Source organism: Megalops cyprinoides, chromosome 4, assembly GCF_013368585.1.
Source record: "Megalops cyprinoides isolate fMegCyp1 chromosome 4, fMegCyp1.pri, whole genome shotgun sequence".
Classification (NCBI taxonomy): Eukaryota; Metazoa; Chordata; class Actinopteri; order Elopiformes; family Megalopidae; genus Megalops; species Megalops cyprinoides.
This window is the reverse complement of record NC_050586.1, coordinates 13,459,683-13,481,311: the sequence shown is the minus strand read 5'-3', so window position 1 is coordinate 13,481,311 and position 21,629 is coordinate 13,459,683. Positions and strand designations below refer to the sequence as shown.

Here is a 21,629-nt window from a genome sequence, read left to right as displayed (position 1 = left end):
ATAAGAACAAATGTACGTACAGCAGGATGATTGCCCTTTAATACCCTGTTCTTAGAAGTAATACATTAAAACCATGGCTTGAATCATCAGTGCAGGCTATAGGAATGACACCATTTGAACATTGGTCAACAGAATGCAGGGACACACAGCACGTTTCTCTGCACAGCTTTCCACATGGAGACACAGGATCACACTGAACCAGCACAGCAACTGATTTCACAATTACCCTAAGTGGGCATACACACGGACACCGCGCTTCAGCCTATTCTCTCCGTTACAACAGATGTTTAGATTAACAATATCAATCAATTAAAACATATGGCACAGCGGAGATTTACAAAAGAAATGACAGTTAAGGTTGACAGTGAGTAAACAATGTACAACTTATTTAAATCAAGATGGATATATGAGGTGGGTGATTCTGTCAGTTTCTATACAATACATAATCATTTTGCCTCAAAGTGCAGCTGAATACAATAAATAACAAATGTCGAAAAAAGCATGGAAAAAAAAAAGACGAGAGAAAATTGTGCATCATCTATATACAGTGACCAGGAGGACTGAAGAGATTGTAGAGACGCAGTGGTTCGGGAGGGGCTCCAAGTTGGTGCAGAGGTGGGAGGGGCTGGGATGGGCAGGCTGGCACAATGGTCTGGCGCTCGGGCGGAAAGGATGATTTCTGGAGATGGGAGATCTGGAGTCCAACTAGCAGCTGCAGTTGTCTCACAATGCAAGCTGCCAGACAGCACACAATGAACACGTTATTTCCCTGTGGGCTGTGCTTGGCTGTATCAATCTATCTTTAACTGTCACACTTCTGCAGAGTTGAGTCCCTTGTTGATCCATTATTTTATTATTAGTATGTACCGTACCTTAAAGTTGTCGCATTCCAAGACATAATCTAAAAAGCAGAGCTACACGATGGAAAAAAAATCTTGGGAACTTTCGTATACTGATTTCAGTTGACAACCGACTTTCCACCAAACTGCATGAATGACAGCAGGCCATGAAAATGAGTGGCAGCTCTGGGGCCGGCTCTGCGATGGTTTGGCAGCCGGTGCCCCGGAGGCCGGAGGAGCCGGAATGGCACGCAGTGGGCTCTAGTCTTGGTCCGCTGTAAGAGTCGTAGCTGCACAGGCTTGGCTTGAGCTGCCTCGTCATGACTCATTTCGCAGCCATTACTGCTAAACAGGCCGTTTTCCTACAGAGCGCACTGAGGCCTAGAGCAATTACACATGAGAGGCCGATTCATCACACACTTCAACCTGAACTGTGAAATTCCAGACCTGGGCCGCAGCGAGAGAGGGGCTACAGATCAGACCGCGTGAGAGGCAAAGAGACAGCGAAGAGACTTCCTTGTAGCTCTTGCTGCATTTTACAGGGCTGCTGCTGCCAAGAAGGAGGCAAACCCTGCTGTATTTTTCCACTATTTCAGGCCTAATTACAAACATACAGAAACAGCCCTGCATTTGTGCTTAAGGTTTGTGAGGAAAGCACCATAAATCCTGGAGCAATTGATTTTATGGGTCACTTTGTGCTCCTGATATTTGGGTTCTGCTGCATAAATCTATAAATCATACCAGAATTGTCTTGGTTTATACAAGTACATCTCTGGCTTACCTGCAAGTTAGTAACATTTACTGAAATGGAAAGAAAAAAAAGTGAGCAACTGAAAACAATTGAAGTAGAAAGAAGTAGCTATAGTAAATGCAACATAAATCATAGGTTGCTGGAAGAATATAACAGTCATGTAAAACAAGACAACACTCGATGAGAAAAACAACAAAAAAACAACTGTATTGGACAAAATGTATTGGTAATGTTTCAGAGGCTTGTCTGAGCAGGTAATAAAAAGAAAAAGGAAATAAAAACATACTACTGTTCACAGTTATCATTGGTGGGCAGTTAATTACAATGCCAAAGCTAGATACGAAATGAACTGTAGCAAGGATGGTGTTTTATGAATTTATGAAATCTCTGTTATTCGCCAAAGCCTGTTTAAACTACAAAAATGGTCAAAGCAGCCTGTGTTCAATTTAAGCAAAGTAAGACTAATCATTAACCTTTCACAAACACATCCTCTCATAAGTTGTCATGAATAGTAACCCAACAAGAAAAAGCGTGTGACCTTTAGCATCTGATAGCCTAATCAAATGCAACTCAGGTCACACCCAGATAAATATTAATTCTATCCAAAGAAGTTCCATCTTAACTGATAGCCACCAACAGTCAGGATCAGACTACTGGTTCAAGACAGATTACCATTCAATTACAGTGCAAGATATACCATGGCAAAGGGGACTGACACTTCAAGAATATGCTGATGCTGAGAACACATATTCAACAACAGTAGGTGACTATAAAGTAGCCTTATGCTCTTTTTTGATCTTTAGGCTTACAATATTAATAAGTGGGTTCAATGTCAAACTTCCCTGATACTTTATGATTTGGTTCCAGTATGGGAAGCAAACTAGAATTTTGCATTTGGCTTGAATACAAATCAGTTTAATCATAACATCTGCCAAACCATGCACTCACACTTGTATTTGAACAACCATGTGCCATGCAATTTTGCAGTGGCTTTAGTCAATTTTTAGAATAGCTAAGCTATGTTCTCTTGACTGTAAATGGTAAGAGTACTGCATCTACCACAATGCTTACTTCACATGGAAGTGCAATTGGTCCACAAGTCACACCCTTCTGCTGATTCTGTACATTTTTCCAGAATAGGGGGAAACAACTCCACATTCCATGTCCATTCATGACAAACTTGACTGGAAGACTGGGTGGATTTTCTCAGCCAAACTGCTGTAGTCTCTCTGTTAGTACTGTTAGTACAGTAGCTCTGTTAGTACTGGCCTTAATGCACAAACAGTGATTGTTTGTGAACAGCATAACAATTCTTTAATTTGTACCTATGCAAGCACACTTTTCTGATACACACTCGATTCTCCTCTTTTCTCAGGGCAAAAGAGCATGTGTTTCCTGGGGAATGCTCTGGTACCAAGCAATTTTACCTACTACTGGCATTAGGCACTGGTCCAACTCACTATTCTATCAGCAGCTACTTCCTCCTCCTGCTAACGGTTTACATTCCTCTAAAAGATATGCAAACCAACAGGAATACTTGGCAGGGATTCCATTCATGGAGATTGATCTATGTTTGTATCCATTCCTTCAGGTCAGCATCCTGACAAAGAAATTGAGGTCCATCAAGAGACTGCCTGCAAATGCCCTTTACTCTGCTAGAGGAACATTCAAGGAGTCGTTTTTGGCTGGAATTTCTTCTGAAAAACAGAACTTGGGGAAGGAGTTTCTGGGCTGGTAAGCCTTTTCAGCACCTCTGCTCCACAATAATCCACAAGAGAAAAGGTTTAAGGGCAAGCTGCTAAAAACTTAATTGGAAAATTGTGTTTCTTTCAAGCGCAAATATTTCATCCAAGGAGGATGATGGACTCAACTGGTATGGACAGACTTACAATTAAAGAAAACTGCGACAGTGTTACCCTCACAAGGATGGAATAAACTTCATTCCTTTCCTGTGCTCAACAGTATTTCATGTCACAATTACGTTCCCTGATTTTTGCCAGAACCGAAACATGTTTGGGATCCATATAATTACACTGATATAGTACAGGTGGGCCTGGTATGAACCCACGATCAGAATTTCTGCAGCTGGAGAGACAAAAAGGAATAGCTGCTTATGAGATGTCTGCAAGAGCCTGCTACAAAGAACAAATAAGTCATTTTACTTCGGTTTCTATCCGATTTCTTTAAAATAAATCCAATCTCTTAACTTAATACACATTATCTGATGACGTCCTTATGAAACATTTGAAACTGATTTGGGATTCAGAGACAAGTGTAATTTTGCCAGGGCTCTGGGCAATGTTAACCGAATATCTCTGATCATCTCTGGTAGAATGCCATTAAAACTGATACAACCCAGAGATTCAGAATGGCATCTCCAGAGAGGAATTTGTTTTGCCTGTGGGAAAGATAATGTGTTCCTTTAAGGCAACATGCAGCAGCAGACATCAAAACTATGCAATGTCCTCTCTCAAGGGAAGTGTCTGTTAGGGACTCAATGGAAATGACTCGTAACACATAAATTTCTGCTCTGGAGTCTGCAGTCTAAAAGTGGTGAAGTGTCCAGTTAATGATGCTCACCTTCAGTGCGTTTTATCTTCCAGAGCCTGTGCTTCTGTCTTCAAAGATGGTGATTTCAACCTGAGAAATTTGGGGTTAAGGAAGAAATCCAAAGTTGGAACTGATCTGACGCTCATTCGTGTCAAGACCATAAGTCTCCACGGATGCCTTGTGCGATATCGCAGTTACCGGAGGTGGAGGGAACACAAGCCAGGTGCAGGATCTCCTCTCTCTGCTGCTCCTGGGCCAAGATCAGCAGCTCAACAGAGATGTGCTGGAGAAATTACCCAGGTCACCACACAGCCAATAAAATCATAAAGGGTGGGGGTCGGCAGCAGCTGCAAGCAATTTCACGAATATTTCGCAGGCGAAGCCTTTGCCGCAATTCATTTGGATGTCAAGTCTACCACACACTTGGAGAACCAAGAAGTCTAAGAGCTCTCTCAGATTTTATGCAGATGAAATGGATTAATATTGTTTTCCCGCTATTATTACAGGGTGTTCTTCCCCCCACTCTCTCGAGATGAGATGGGTTCCTCCAGAAGGTGGGGGCTCCGGCTCCTGCTTCCCATTAAAGCAGCTCCACTCCCAGCGTGCGGTCGTGCACCAGACCCGGAGAACACCACATCCACTCCGGCGCACATCAGGTCGCTCGTAAACCTCGGCGTGCGAGGTCCTTGCCTCCCAGCAGGGGAGGGGAGAGCTCCCACGTGCATCTCGTTTTATTGTTATTACATTTCTATCAGACTGTAAATGCAGTCATCCCCATTCAGAGAGTCACTGTGGAATTTTTTTTTTTTTTTTTTTAGCAAATTTACTGACGGCTTCAAAAGCGGATCTGGAATGTCTCAAGGATTTATTAGAATGTGCACTTGCTGACATGAGCCAAGTGGGTGTGGGTTCTGTAGTTTCTTGATTGGCCATGACTAAAGTAATTGAGTGTGAAGGGTGACCATGCTCTGCCGAGCCCTCCACCACCCCACCCCCATATGTCCATACAGTGCTCCACATCCCTGCATAAATCCAATGACAGTACTGAAAGAGATGTACGAACAGCTGTGCTTCACTTCCAACAGATGGTGATCTACACTAGACTGAATGTGCAAAGGGATTCCAAATAAAGTCACTTTAGAGCAGCCACTATTGACATTACCCCTTTGTGTTTCCATAAAATAATTCACAAGCAGTGAAGACAAAAAAAACAAAAAAAAAAAACAAAAGACTGAACTACATTTGGATCCATGTTGAGCCACTGGGCACAACCCTCCATTACCATAAGGTCAACTGTCAACTACTGGTATTGTAAATTTTTTTCTGCATTAAAGTGAAGTGTAATTCACTCAGATAACCACTATATGCAACCACCTCATCCTTAAGATTGACAATCTCTGCCCTTGCCAACAGGGCTTGACTAGTGCTGCATTTCAGGGAAAGGATACGACTCTGAGCCCTCTCTCAATTGGATCCGTGAGAAGAAGACCACGTGGTGCGTAGATCTTATCATTCTGCTCTTGGATGTACTTAGCGATCTTCTTCAAGACCTGACAGTTTTGAGAAAATCAAAAAAACACATTCAGTTGGGAGGAAAACGCTTTGTTCTTTCAAAGCAGATGTGGGAGCTCTGGGTTGGGAACATTTTTCTATGCACTGGATTATCTTAACTCTGTGCTACAGAAGAAAATGATTACTCGACCTCTATAATTAATTGCTTGCCAAAAGCTTTTCAACTCACTGCTTAACTCTGCAGGCCTTAGTTGCAACCTTTTCTCCTTTGGATCTCTTTTTAAATTTGGGTTTCATGCAATCATGAACCCCGAAGATCAGTAGCAAGGTTCAGTTCTCGTAGGAATTCATCACCAGATGTACATAGTGTCATTAAAAACTATACCCCATTTTTAATGGCAGCTCCATTTAAACATCTGATCACTTGACATGATTAAGACATTAGGCAGAAGCAGAGATTATGGGGCTGTGGGACCTGTACCCTCACAAATGAGTTAATAAAGTTTCCTTTCCATTTGCTCTAGTTAGGATTCAAGCATGTAAGGGACTCTCAATTTCAAACCAAAAACAATACTTTTGGTAAGACTAGCCAGGAACCCCCTGATGAGGTTCGATTATTTTGTTCTTCTTTTTGTGTAACCAGGGCTAAGGAAACCTCTTATGCTTTACACAAGTTACTGTGTCAAAGCAAAGTACAGGGATTAAGGGATGATTTTGATGAAATACATTTACTTTCAAGAATGGTGTGCACTCAAGTCACAGTTCATTTTTTTTGGGAAACAATAATAAATAGTCAAAGCATTCTGCCTTCATGTCTTCAGTAAAATGTGTATACACTACCATTGATTATGCAAAAGCTCATTTCAGTGTGGCAGCTTTAGGAGACACTAAATGCCACAAGATGCTTGCAAATATTGAAAACAGTGGGGCACCACAGAATTAATTAATTATACCACAGAGTAAATTTATATGGTACGATCACATATCCTCATCTGCTGGGCAAACTCGGATTGATCTGACTTGATGACAAAGCTTTTGTGCAGGAGCATGAAGCATGAAGCCATTAAATGCTGACTCCCATGGTTACTCCTGACCACACATTTTACCAGAGTCTCTCTGCACCTGCTGATGTATGTGGGTTTCTGTTACAGTGCTGTCGCAGCAGTTCAACAGAAGCGCTGCATTCTGTCTTTGCCGTGTTATACCCCAGGTTATCGCTTGATCGGAATGTTGTCAATTATCTGAAGTCTACACAACTGGCTAGGCAGTCTCCCCAAGCAATCTTGCACTCCAGTGCTCACAAGCAACACAACAGGTTGGAGGTCTGTCAGATAACCAATCGCTGACAGATTCTCTTTGCATTGGATGGACACTCTTAAATAATACCCTTTCCATCTCCCATTTAATGCAGTGTTCAGTACTTCTGAGCAATGACAGCTGTCTTACATTTGCTCAGGAAAAAACAAACAAAATGTAAATAAAAATGATTCTTTGGGTTTGTAATTTATTTTAAGCATGAACATGTGTAATAACTGGTTGCACCTGACAGTGCATGCTTGGAATATGTTGGTAATGGCTTGAACTATGTTGATTTTTTGGGCTTTGTTACACTACTAATTTAGACGTTCTCTACTGATGTCCGGTGAGTCTTCACTGCATGGGTGTAAGGGGTAAGGGATCCAAACCTTCTCATAGTGGGTCTCCATACACAGGAAGATGGTGTAGGCCGTGAGACAGGCCAGACAGCCTTCCAGGTATGACTGGCCACCAAGCTTCTCTGCTTCGGCATACAGGTTATTCAGTGTCCGCACCGTCTCCTCAAACTGCTGCTTGTCGATCTGCAACACATACGCAGTTTACATCTGTCAATGATGGTTCCATCAGGAGGAATCCATCAGTGGGCATTCGCACCGTAAAATTCACAAAACCAGGCAAGCCAAATATCAGAATGCAAACTGAAGTCTCATAAAATAATTGTTTTTGCTGTTGGTTATTTGAGGTAAACGCTAATCAAAGTTTTTCTGTGGTGGCTGTTATCCTGCAAAGGTACTGGCTTGGAGAAAGAGTTGGCTGTGCGTGATTACCAATTCCCCTTGATATGAGAGTGCGTTGTGGGAAAAGGATGACACCAAGTTGGGAAAATTCTGGGTGATGTACATTGAGAAACCTCAAACTGCAACAGAACTGACATGGGGAGAGAACAACATTATAAGATAATAAATTAAGGCTGCAATTTTGATTAGCCACAAAAAAATACAAAAAAAGATCTAACCAATGGCAATGTTCAACCTTTCCATCCTTAGCAGAGATCTGACTCCCAACAATTTCAAAGAACAGTGTCTCCCAACTAAAAGTGAAGCATTCCAGAAATTATTGGAATGCACTGGCAGTTTGTTAACCGCATGTTTTCACTTTGGACCCAGCTGACCTTGCCAAAGCCATAGGGAAAGGGAATGGGGTTAATATCCCAGTTTACTGGCAAAAAGTATAATGAGCATCATTTCCTAGGGTGCTTATCAACAGCATCAACTGGTTTACTCAGACTGATGTTGGAGGAACACCATGGCTCTGACATGGCAACAGAGATAAAAATCATCTCATCTTCCCACTTATACACAAGGGGAGAGAAAAGTCCCTGTAAATGAAAACCAGCGAAATCCAATGCGCTTCTCAAGTCAGGCCAACTCTGTGGAGGGGAGGCTGGGGGAGGACAGATGAACCTTGGGGTGTATTTTGACTGAGTGTCGACCGAAGTCTCCGCTCTTGCTTGGAGTGGGCCAACTCTGCGGAGATGTGAAGGAGAGGACTTGGAACATGCAGACCAGACGAGCAGCCAGCCCTCCTGAGCCTCTGAACGTGATCCAAGCTACGCTCCTCTGTGCCCCAGGAATTTCAAAACAAGTTCCAACAGATCAGTGGTCTTAAGTGTGCCCAGTGGCTGCCGTGAAGAACATTCATTCTCACTCTAATTTAGCTTCTTTCCACTTTTTTTTTTTTGCATCTTTACATTAAATCTAACTCCATTGTTGGATTCTGGGTTTGGCAATCTATTGCTGCCTTACATGTTCAGAGCTCAGCTTTTTGTGTCCAATTGTGTGAATAATGCATTAAGGATACCAAATGGAAACATTTTATAAAACTAATAATTTCAAACAAATAAAAAATGTAGTTGGTGATCAGTGGAAGTGGAGCTGATACAGTATACCAAGACCTGGTCGTTTTCAGCACCGCCAATGCGTAGTGTATGAGGGCAATCATTCTTGCTTCTCATATGTGGATGTGAGTAGGCCAAGTCTGTAGACAGTACAGCACCAGTCAAAATTCGAACACACCTGATTGAATGCATGTTTCTCATTAACTTAAAGATATTTTGGTCTAAAGACTTATGCTTAAATTCTTGAAATTTGTTTCACAAATATAAAATAGACAAATATAAAAGTGAAGCTGATGCCCATATATGACTTTCTTTCCAAAACAAAAAATTTCATTTTAAGAAAATATTTTTTGGCTACTTTGAAGAATCTAAAATATAAGATAGTTTTGATTTAACACTTTTTGGTCGATTTGTGTTATTTGATAGTTTTGATGTCTTTACTATTATTCTAAAATGTGGAAAATAGTAAAAATAAAGGAAAAGTAGTGTAGAGTAGGTGTGTCCAAGCTTTTGACTGCTACTGTATGTGCAAAGAACAAGACAGCACGTGAACCTGACTGTAGCTCAGAATAATCCCATCTCCTGGGCCATCTACTGGAGCCCTGCCAAATGCTGTCAACTTAAGAATTCATTGTCGGCTCTATAAATGAGAAAAGGACAGAAAAAGACTGACCCAAAACAAAAAGAATAAGTTAATACTATACATTTTCATACATCTGTGGACTCTGAACACTTTCCAAGGAAGAGATAACTTCACATTTCTAAAGGTAAATTATTTCTCACTGAAGAGAAATGAAAAAGAATAATGCACTAAAAGAACGACTGTGTATGTCATGCCTGGGCTTTGGGAACCATTATAAGTTAAATAATTATGACTGTTACATTTAAGGAAAAATAACCAGCCCATGCCAGGAACATAGGGTGCACACTGCATGCGTGATATAAATGCATGCAGAATTATGATCTCAAGTAGGTGAGTGCCTGTTTTAATGGAGGAAAGATATTAAACTATATCTGTTGCATAGAGGGGCCATGTTATTGACTAGTCTATCATGCATGGATGTAAAACTTCAGTACACAGCACTGAAGAACAAGGCAGATAGGCAGGCACAGGTATTCAGTTTAAATTCTCTACACCCTATCCTTCCAAATGGGCTGCTCAACCAGGTGGGAGGCAACTCTAGCCACAGCCCTGTCCCACTAGGAAGCTGATCATTTTTCATGTGGCAACAGCAGAGAGGACAAGGTTCTGTCCTTGGAAATCTGGCTCCTTCTCATGTGGCATCAGGCGGGAGACCGCAGGGTCTTGCTGAGTTCGACTTCAGTCGCTGGCAACTTTCCAAGTCTTGTTTTGAATAAACTTGGACCCTTAAACCCATGAAGGTTCAAATGAGGATAACATCCCCATCAGCTTCAAGCAAACTAGTGTCTGCAATGCAGTGCGATGCAATTGTAATCTCTTACGTCTTCAAAGACATTAGGAAGTCCTAAAGCGCAAACAATAAACCTTCACACTTAAAGGAAAATTCCACTAAAAAATAGAAAATACAGATAGATTTCATACGCTGTCCCCTATCTTTCCAGCAGTTGGTACATGCTCTTTCATGTCTCAAATCAAATCTGAAACTGAAATGAACTGAAATAATCTTGTCTATGCCTCCCAAATGCACAACACACTGGGGCCAGGATGAGTTGAAGGTTGCTGCATTTTGGAGCTGTGAGGGAACGTAATCTGGCGCTTCTGATTTCTAAAGCAGCCTTCCTGCTTCTAAAAAGCAACTAATTTTGAATTGATGAATGTACACTTCACCCATAAGGATAATTTTTCATTCTCTCAGCATCTGAATCCATTTGAAGCCTTTCCCTCAAATGCAATTTCAAAAGGTGCTCTGGATCCAGATTACTGGGTTTTGCACATGAAAGGCCGTATACATACTTGAAGGATAAGTTGGTAAAACATAAAAATATTGGATTTTTGGAAAAGTGCCCCTTTAAGCTGGTCACCTCTGAAATGAGATGTAGTTACATATGGGCGTTTTACCATACCCTGGTCTCCAGTTCAGAGGGAAACTTGGTCTGGAACTGGCAAACAGTGCCATTCGTGTAGTCCCTCTGAATGAACACTTTGGCAGCAATGGCTGCTTGCTGTCTGATGTCCTGCAAGCTGTGAGTCTGGAAGGAGGAAAAAAAAACAACAAAAGGCAGAGTGTGAGTGCAGGGGCCCAGGGCTGGCCAGACGAAGGAATATCTGTTTAACGTGAAGGCACCAAAAACAAAAACAAAAAATGTTTCCACCATAGCGATTTAGCTACTCAGGATAAGCACGCCTGTCTATTAATGGCTACAAATGATGCTGCGCAAAATGAGAAATGGAAATAACTACTTGCCAATTTCCCCTGTTGAACAACATATATAAAAGGATAACCAGTGCAGTCAACAGCCATTTTTATTACATTTTTTTGAATAAAGGTCCATTACGGAAGACAAATGAAAATGGCTGAATCTATAACTGCTTGATAAAGAAAGCCTTGTGTAATCTATACACACATCATTTATCAGTTGCCACTTTGAGCTGATTTTTTGTCAACATGAGGATTAACAGTTTTTCAACTCACAAGTCAAAAATGCCATTTACAGTCAATTAGCTGGGTAGGTTATATATACATATCATGCTGTTGCTGACTTATGCACAGGTTAAAAACGACGTAGCTTATAATGATAATTTTTTTTTTCTAAATCCATTTACAAATTTCACCAGACGAGCGTTACATACCATCTCACTCCGGTGCTTGTTTTAAAAGGGTAGGACAGACAGAAAAGAAGGGAAGAATCAACAAGCATTTTAATCACCGTGCAAGTATGCTAATTGGTGAGGTAGACCTGTAAACGTTTAAAATCAGCCGTGGTATTGTTGAATGGGTGCTTTTCACGCTTGCTGTGCAGTAATCAGTCTTTTCTGGAGGAGCAGTGGCACTGTACAAACATCAGCCTCTCTGCCAGATGCGACTGACGCCAGGTCTCCCCTGCCAGACTCCACGCCACCCTAGGGCACACAGCACACGCAAACTGTGCCCTTTTCACTGCGGTTACCCAAAGTCTTTCTTGCTTTGATACGTGCACTTCAACATGGCTAGACATACTGTTCAAGCTGAATCCTTTAATTCGTTTCCTAGCTCTAACAGATTTGTTTTTCTTCCATGAAAACTCATCAGAGCAGATGTGATATTTGGTTCAATTTGCGTACTAACTATGTGACATACAAAGAGTTCACAACACACAGACCATGAATTATTCAGCTGCATAAATTGCCACTGATTGTTACCAATTTAATCTTAATGGGATGGTGTTAGTGGCTAATGTCCAATGTTCCACTACATACACTACAGGGGCCCCCTTCCAGCTGGTCCTGTCACCATCTGTCAGAAACACATTTTCCAGATTCTATTTCTGTAATAGGATGTCCTGATTAATTTAAAATATTTCATAACCAACTCCAGTGGTGGTCTCTGACACAAAAAAGGATGTAAATTTGTGTCTTTGCCATTTAGCACAGGGTTGATTTTTCCACATCTACCTTAAGTCAACTCACTGAATTATTTCTTCCTAGATATTTAAATGCAAGTAAGTAATTAGACCAGTTAAATCAGGACACAAGACTCATTGCTAATTCACTTTACCTCAAAAGGGGCTGAATTTACATCCTTGTGACCCTTTTAAAACATTCACCTAACTGCCAAAATTGTTAAATAGCAAAACAGGGCAACCAGACAGCAACGCAACTATGCTTCCCCTCAACTCAGTCTTAAACTGGTTTAGACAAAGATGTACAACCCTACTCTTTTTCAAAAATAGTACTGGCAAGATCTGATGAAAGCAACAGCATGACACTAACCAACAGGTAAAACACAGACAACAACTTCATCACCACAAACACAACTTCCTAGTTGAAGCACAATTCATCAGATATTTGACACCATCACAAATCATTGTCATCATTCACAGTATTTGGCAAGCTAGCTACCTATCTAACCAGTTAAGACAGCTAGCTAGAGGAAGATAGTCATACAGTTACAAACTTGCTCAATACCAGCTAGCTACCATGAGAGCATATGCACAACAGAAAAACAAGTTGTACAAGCAACTTAACTCAGCTCAGTTCTGTACTTAGCTCAGAGATGTCACGGTCAGCAAAGTGTGTGTGGTTCAAGTCAAGGTTGGGGTGTTGTGTGTAGTTTGAAGACTGAAGATGTAACTTACACCACAACAATATTTGTCTGCCCTTCCCGTTTTATGCATACATACTTATGAATGTGTATTTGTTCAGGGCCAAGTGTGTGATTGTGTCAAAACCTCAGCTTTTTGTCATTCAGTTCACCTCAAACAGTAAAAGCCTGAGAATGTGTGTAAGTGGTACACCACAGGCAAACTGATAAATTACTTGACTGGCTAGCCACATACACCGACTGATAAAGGGTCAGGCAAAAGGAGGGGGAAACAAGGGCAGAACTGGGGAGGTGAGAACTGTCCGTATAGAGATGTATCAGCCAGCTTCACAGGGATGTTTCTTAATCAGCTGAAATTCCCTTGCCTTTGGATGATCTACATTCTTGTACCTAATGAAAGCTTTAAAAAAATAAATAAAACATCTCCATATCAAATAATAAATAAATAATGGGTGGCAGTGTAGCATAGTGGTTAAGGAGCAGGACTCGTGACTGAAAGGTTGCCGGTTCGATCCCCGCTGGGACACTGCTGCTGTACCCTTGGGCAAGGTACTTAACCCACAATTGCCTCAGTAAAAATATCCAGCTGTATAAATGGATAACATTGTAAAGAACTGTAACCTATGTAAGTCGCTTTGGATAAAAAAAAGCGTCTGCTAAATGAATAAATGTAAATGTAAAATGTAAATAACATAAATTAAGAAACAAAATATACATTCACACATGAGATAAACAGTACTACCTGTGAGGGCATGAGGTAATGCTAAATGTGTGTCTTGAGGTGTGTCATATTACATTAAATACTTATTAAATACTGTTAATGATCATGTTAGTTTGCTAGCTCATTGTATGAAACAGACAGGCAGCAAGCATTTAGATACTATTGTAAATCTACCTATACTAGCTGATAACCCCACTTGAGATCTAGTAATTTTCCTGACACCTTTCAATGCAGGCATTCCTATATTTTAAGTGCTTTTTATGGGACATTTTCTCCAATTGAAAATGCTCAAAAATGCACTTTTTCCTGATTTTCAGTTGTTGTCCATTTTGCTGTACATGAGGTCTCCATGTTCATGTTAGCTGTCATACAGCTGCATGTTCTTTCCTGTGATAAATGGACCACAAAATAAATGGACGACAAAGTCTAACCTAGGTGTATCCTAATATTTAAACAGAAAATGAAGAATAACCTAACATAATGTTCAATGACTGGCATATTTTCTTGCAATCTGAAACAAATCTGAGACTAACGTGCATGATTAATTTGAGATGAAATGACCCTTTTCAGACCAGTGACACTAGTGCTGGCCAATCTCCCCAAGTATCTTTGCAAAAAAGTAAAAGTCAGATGCTCTCATTGACAAAATATTCACTGAAGTTTTCTGCCTGCAAATTTTCTGGAGTATACGGGCTAGCAAAAGACAACACCCTCGCTGACTTGGCTCCTCTATTTGCATTCCAAAGGGTCGGATTGTAAAACAAAATAATCTAATAAAAACCCTGAAACTGACTTTTAACAAAAACCCTTGTCTGCTCCATTCATGCAACTATAAACCCAATTCGTGTGGCAGCAGTTTACTATGATATGCTATTATAAGAACGATACAAACACTAACTTCTTTTTACTGTTCCCCTATCTGGCTAGCTAACCACAAACCACTGGCATTTTTATCGATGTTGACCTTGACCTGTACATGCACAGATGTCTCGTATTTCCATCGTTTTGTAAAGGAATGATATGTGCATCCACAGCTCTTGCACGCCTTATCTGGACGAAAACGGGAGTCTCTATGTCCCCCACACCCATTTCTATGCGCCTATACGTCGCCTGTACATGTCAGGGGATGAAGAGGAGTGTACGATACATAGAATATTTTCGTTTTCCAATAATTGGATTGATGTGCGGCAACACAAGCGCTTTTCCCGAAGAAGTGTGAATGTGTATGAGCGCTTCCCTTCCTTCGCAAAAGACAAAGTTAGTGTGCAGCATGGATTGTATGCTAGCAAGCTGGGGAACAGACTGATGGTACAGGTGAACATTCTCTGCTTAGTGTTGTCTTCACCGTTTATACGTTACAAGAATCTCCAAGTTAATTAACATTTCAGAGATAGCGACATAGCAAATGTGTGCTTAATCGACTCATTCAAGTCCTTTAAATTACAATTTGGGAAAACCTGAAGCTAGCTAACTTGAGCCAAGATGAGCTAATAGCTATCAACCTAGGGCGGCGTGGGAAAAAAACAACAGTCAATGTTCTAGGAATTAGGAAACGGCAATGTCGAGCACATTTAGCATGCCAGAGAGCTGCTGAGTAATACTCACTCAGCTGTCTGTAACGTTGTAAGAAATACTCGCTGGTTTGCTATCTGGTACTAGCTAGCTACTACGCCAGCTAATATAGTTTCCTTGTGGAGTTACCTGTCTTGCCAACCAAGTTACCAAACGAGTACAGCTACCCATCTAGCGACTCAATACCTAGCTAGCAGTTGGAAAGTAAGCAATCAAACAGCACTGCATGAAACCACTGACTCCAATTTTGATCTTGGTTAAGGTTAGCTAGCTAGCGAAGTTAACTGTAACAGTCTTAACAATACGAGGTGCGACTTAGCTACATGGCTACCACTGTAATATTTAGCTAGCGGGCTAGACACCACGTCCATACTTAAATGTAAACGTAACACCACACAACGTTAAGGACGTTCTTTTAAATGAATACATTTTGTACCCATAGAACCGTCAACTACAGATTGTGGTGTGTCTCTTCCCTTACCTCCGCCATGTTGAAAGTTGTAGCCAGCTTGGAGTACAACACATCAAGAAGTCCGGAGCCTAATCTGTGTAGACCATGTGGTTCCGCACAATCCGACCATTTACATACACACACACATGACGATTTAATTCTAGACCACAGCTAAAAAAATCACAGTAACAATTACAACAATAACAACAGTAATAATAAAATGAATAAATGAGTCAAAAGAATCTTGAGCCAGCATGCGTTATTTTGACTTCTAACGGCATCATCTGTTAATAAGTATGATCCACGCTAGATAACAGTCATAGGGTGACAAACAAAGCTAGTTTAGGTATAACAAATATCATTGCCATCATTTGCTCATACATTTATGCACAAATAAAACATACATACACAGAAAATTGGATTTTTGTGACAATCCTGGTTACATTTGGCTGGGTGGAGCCCCCCAGGACAATTTCTTGACAAGTTAGATCACTGAAATCTTCACTGGAGCCCCCTAATCAAGCAACAGTTTACCCCATGATAATATCACTTTCGGGAACAGAGATATTGTGTTTTTAGTATCTGAATGTCACAGATAATTGAGGTCCATTCACTTTGAAAAGGATTTGTGAGTCTTTGGTTCAGACAGAGCTTTCCCATAGGAGATGAAACATCAATGTGTTCTGATTAGCCAGCTATGTGGTTGCAGCTATATGTCTGCTTGATAGTTTGCACAAGCAGTGTGTGATGGATATTGCTATCCTTACATGGGCTGACAATTCTGTGAATATAGTATTCCTCTTATGAATAGTTGTCAATAATAAACTACTGGGTCACCTTAGGAATCTCACCTAATCATTTAAAGATCTTTTTTTTTTTTTTTTTTTTTTAAAGAGGAATCAGTTTTAAAGGCAGAATGTTTAATTCATAGAGTTTGCTTACTGAGTAGTCAAGACAACACGTTCATAAACACAAACAACATTTATTAACAAGCACGACATTTACAAAATATAATGTAAGTGGCAATGTGGTGACTTGGTATTGTTAAAGAGGGAAGGAGTAGAAGACATTGAAAATCTTTCAGATTGAACTGCTGTACTCTGAAGTCATGCGTGGCTTGGCCTGCTCTCATTGGGCTGGATTCCTGGCCTGGCTCTTCTTTGAGCAGAGCAGACACAGCTGGATCCCTCACTCTGTCACTCTTTCAACAGAAGGCCAGGTTCTTCCCCTGTTAGCATTTGTGGTTTTTCCTCTTCATTAGGCACAGAGGTGGTGTTCTGGGTCAGCATTAGGTCAGTGATCTTCCACTTGAGTCAAGGTTCCTTAAAAGTAGGTTTTCATTGAGAACAGAATGCTAATCAGCAAGTTGGTACAGTCTCACTTGGAGCCTTGGAGTCTTCCATCACAAGCTTTCAAGACTTGAATTCTAGCTACTTTGTTCACCAGATGCCAGCTTCTTGTTCAGCTGTGCACACACCACATGGTGAGGGCTGGGTTCCAGTTGAAGGAGAGAAGATCTTCAGAAGGTCTACAAAATCTTCCAAAGAATATCCACTAGGGATACAGCTTGACTCAGTAATATTGGGGAGAAAGTGAAATAATTCTATTGAAGTAATTATTATCATATTATCAGCACTAGCATAATCAGAACTACATTTCATTTGGAGGCTGCTTTTCCATCAAATGTCTCACCCCAGCCCAGCTTCTTCTCTGGCCACCTATGTGGTGTAAATATATACATTTAGACCATGCCATACTAGCAAATGCAGGTCTGCTTAGATTGCTAAGAAAGGCAGCAGTGAATACAATACCCCCCCCCCCCCCCCCCCCCAAAGTCACCCTATCAGCAGTAAATTACTGGTGTCTTGATATCTGATGATTGTGATATAAGTAATTGGAATGTGTGTTGTATTCTAAATACTCTTAGTGATTCTGGTTTTCTGTTTTTGATTATAAACGTAATTCGGTGTGAATGGCTCAATTTTTCTTAGAAACGGTGTATTTTGTTTTTATTTTGTCATCCGTTGAAACAGGACACAAGTGTGAAAGTGCTGCCAGGAGATATTAAAAAATAGCTGAAAACGCTCCAACCTCACAGATAAATAACGCCAACTGTTTTTGATATTAAGAACAGATTTAATCAAATGTACTCAGGTCAATAGGGATATAATAACTTAAAAAACATATACATTTCCTTTACACATTTATTCGGTTTAAGAAACTATTATGTAGAGAGGGGAGGTTTGCCCAACTTCTACTGGAATATTGAATCATTTGTCATAGTTTTCATAGATGTTGTTCCATGTGGAACTAACTTGTGGGGAACATGTCCGATTGAATTTCTCTCCATATTTCTGCCAGGCATGCTCAAAAACAGATTTGGATTGCTTTTTATTTTCAGAAAAGAATCACTACTGATTATTTAAAAGTTGCAATTTTATGCATTCAGCTGTGTCCCAGGACAACAATTGTCAAATAAATACATGTTTGACATGCTGTTTTCTGTATTTTTGCAACAGCTGTACATATTATTTAACTTTACATGTGTCTCTGTGACGGGAAAGTGACTTGTAATATAAACAAAAGACACTGTGGACTAAGGTGTAAACAAACAGGAGTAAGAAAGTCTTCCTTTGCAAATCCACAATCTGTGCAGTGAGTGCTCAGTGCTGATTACTGCTCAACAGACTAGACATTATCCCACTCGGGCCCACTGCCAGGGATTCTGCCTTGTCTGTATATAAGACACTGCAGACTCCTTCTACTCTTAGAACATCATTGTTTTATTTTTTAAGTCCTAATTTATAGAGTTAGCCTTCAACAATCTGTTTGATTGGGTTGTCTCGTTTGAGTGATGAAAACAGTGACTTTCATCCAAAGGCACTGTGCACTCTGCCACTTCAAATGCCTGAGATGCCAAGACATTCCTGTTACTTGTCTCGCAGTTAGAATTGCTCTCTGCAGCATTTGTATAAATCTTGGACTGAGTATATTGCCTCTTATTCTGAACCATGTCCCATTTATCTATACATGTGTTCACATTAATGTAAACTGTTTGACTGAAGAAGATAATAATTACATTAACCTAAGTAAAAGTGCAATAACAGGGATGAATTTACATTTCAAATGTTCAAGTGTTTCTTTTTTCCACTCGAATACTAATGGCAACATAGTTTAAAAGATGGACTTTTTAAATGAATGAAATGACTTATGGATTAGTCTGTATTGGCAAGGTAGTTCAGTTGCTATTTGCCGTGCACAGGAGTTAGATGTTGTAAGTAAGAGATATATATATTGTAAGTGTACAGTGATGGTTTCTTTGTATGGAAAGGTAGTCAAAGAGACAGCAAAATATAGGGTGAAGCCATAGCAAATAATCTTGACAAAAGCATCCAGAATGATATAACCTGAGTACATCCATTTGATTGATAGTACTTGTGCAATATTTTGGTTCTGGTCAACAATCACATTGACTATAAGATGCCAACAAGGCAATTCTGTCATGACCTTGTCCATTTTTTAAATTTGAGCCAGTTATGTTTTAAACATTGATCATTTGTTTCATATGGAGGGTGCATATGTAGGGTGCTTTAAACCTATACTTTTTTGGCACGTTTGCTTTTTTGATGTAAGGAAGCACATGCATGTGAATCTGTTTCATTAGGGCAGCAGAAGTCTGGCATGATCAGAACCATATTCCTTCAATCAAGGCCTCCTGGGGGAAAAGAATGTTTTGCAAGCCCCTGTGAGACCATATATCACATGCTCACCCACCTTTGAAACATTTTGATTTGATTAACTGATCCCTCAAAAGCCAAAAACGTAACTCTGAATCATCCAGAAATGCCAAACATGATGATTTAGGTGTTGTTGCTTTAAGGGATACTGAAGTAATGTTTCACTAGATTGTAAGGAAAAACGCCGTGGGTTGTTTCTCTGAGTTATTGTCCTGGGTTTCCTAACAGCCTCAAAGAATCATTTGTGTTTCCACCCTTTTCTAGGCATAACGTTGTGCATAAGCTATGTTAGGGCTTTTACTCCTTGAGTTCATGCTGAATTTCAATGTTTAACGTGGTATCATGCATAAATATTAACACATTTGATCAAGGGCAATACTGAGAAAAATGGTACATAGAAGCAGCAATGAGTTCATGTTGCTGAAATATCAAATTCTTTATCAACAAGTACTATGCTGTTAGGACCTTGAGTACCTGGTCATAGATCACACTGATATTCTCCCTGCTGAACTCCAGCCCTTGAGAATGGGGTGGTTCTCACATCACCAAAACCCTTTGTCTTGCTTCCTCCTAATTTCACAGTTACTGTTTCTGAATGTTTTGCAAAAGACATGATGTGAGTGGAGTTATGGTCTTTTTAACCTGAGGCAGTCCTCAAGTACTCAGTCCTCAAAATCCACCTGATTTTGACAATGCTAAAGCCCATTTGCTGGACTACTTGATTTTTACTGTCCTGCATTCATTTGGCAAATATCTTTGTCAGAAATGGAAGGACTAACAAAGAATGTTTGGTTGATGAATTATTTCTTTATTGTGAAACAGCTGTGGCTGTCACAATAGATTGTTATAGTCTGAAGTCATAGCTATAGTTTATAATCACTTTGATAAAACATGAGCACAGCAAATTTAAAAAAAATAAAAAACTTGAAAAGGAAAAAATAGTATGTGCCCATTTTCAGCAGCACAGGAAGGCCAACTGGAAGCCTTGAACTTATGATGCTTTCAAAAAAATCATGGAACCATAAATATGAGCACAAATATTGGAACACAAAGTGTAGCCTATCAGGACATTAGCTGTTCAGACATTTTTTCTCTAATTTCCTTGAAATAAAACAATTTTCTGACAGCCTTTTTTTGCAACCCTCAATTAAGTGAATTTCATTATTCAAACCTTGTGCTTTCCAGATTCACTGGCAGAAATGGTGTATACCTAGATTACATAGTTTTCTCATGTCTCAGTTTTGTGGTGTGGGTTTGTATGAAACTAATATCTGGTGTTTAATCAAGTTCATATTCTTATACATGCGGATGGTAGCAACAGTAAGCCATATGTAGATCAGGTGCGGGAAATGTTGTTAAAAGGTAGTGTGTATTTTATATTTACAGCCCCATATGAGCAAATGGAACAAGTGTGATTTGTTCCATAGTAGAAGGTTACTGGAGTTGGGATTTAATCAGTTCCCTGTGGTACACTTCATGCCAGAACAAAAGATTAAGACTTATTTTTTCACATAGTAAGTCTTTGCACATATTTGCACCCCTAGCCAAACTGGGTGCATTTAACTAGCTTGATGTGTATGGGTATGTGATATATGCGGCATACAACATTTGAGGCATGGTTGTTTAGGGTGACCATTCTACTGGATAAGCCTGCCAAGCCTCCCAAGTTTAAATATTAACAGCAGAGTACATGTGAGATACTTTCAATTTTGGCTTGGAACATGGAGGACTATTCATTTTCATACATAAGCCCAAAAGCCAAGAAGGAGAATTATAATTCATACATACATTTGTTTTTTGAAATGCTATCCGGATGTGCAACATCAGCAGTATCCTGACATTGTTTTCTCTACTTAATACTGTGTAGGTACTGTTGTTTGGTAGTATTTTGGATTCTCAGTAGAGGCCTGACAACACACGACAACTGGTGATAATCAACAGATAGTTTCCTCAGACCCAAGTAAAATTGATAACAGTTGTTTCTCAAGGCTGCAATGACCAGCCATTTGGATGTGCTTCTAATGCATATTCTCTATGAATGAATCCAGGCTCAGCTGAGCAAGTGTGCATCAGTAACTCTCTTGGGTCTCTTTTGAGAGTTTTAAAACTGCTCCAAATT

At 40.1% G+C, this 21,629-nt stretch overlaps 1 protein-coding gene across 1 annotated transcript; it reads right to left on the bottom strand.

The window, feature by feature from the left end:
- On the bottom strand, positions 1-15,845 carry LOC118776945 (golgin subfamily A member 7). Its single transcript, XM_036527601.1, has 6 exons — positions 15,804-15,845; positions 10,853-10,978; positions 7,338-7,490; positions 5,589-5,690; positions 4,171-4,230; positions 1-735 (listed from the first exon to the last, which is right to left on the bottom strand). The coding sequence occupies exons 1-5, from the start codon at positions 15,810-15,812 to the stop codon at positions 4,183-4,185; spliced, it is 438 nt and encodes a 145-aa protein (XP_036383494.1). The 5' UTR covers positions 15,813-15,845; the 3' UTR covers positions 1-735; positions 4,171-4,182.
- Between the last annotated feature and the right edge of the window lie 5,784 nt (positions 15,846-21,629).

Excerpts from the sequence above, each read along its gene's own strand:
- LOC118776945 (XM_036527601.1), bottom strand. Across the intron at positions 7,491-10,852 it reads CCTCTGAACTGGAGACCAGG|ATCGACAAGCAGCAGTTTGA; the intron begins GTATGGTAAAAC and ends TATGTGTTGCAG. Across the intron at positions 5,691-7,337 it reads TGGAGACCCACTATGAGAAG|GTCTTGAAGAAGATCGCTAA; the intron begins GTTTGGATCCCT and ends CAAAACTGTCAG.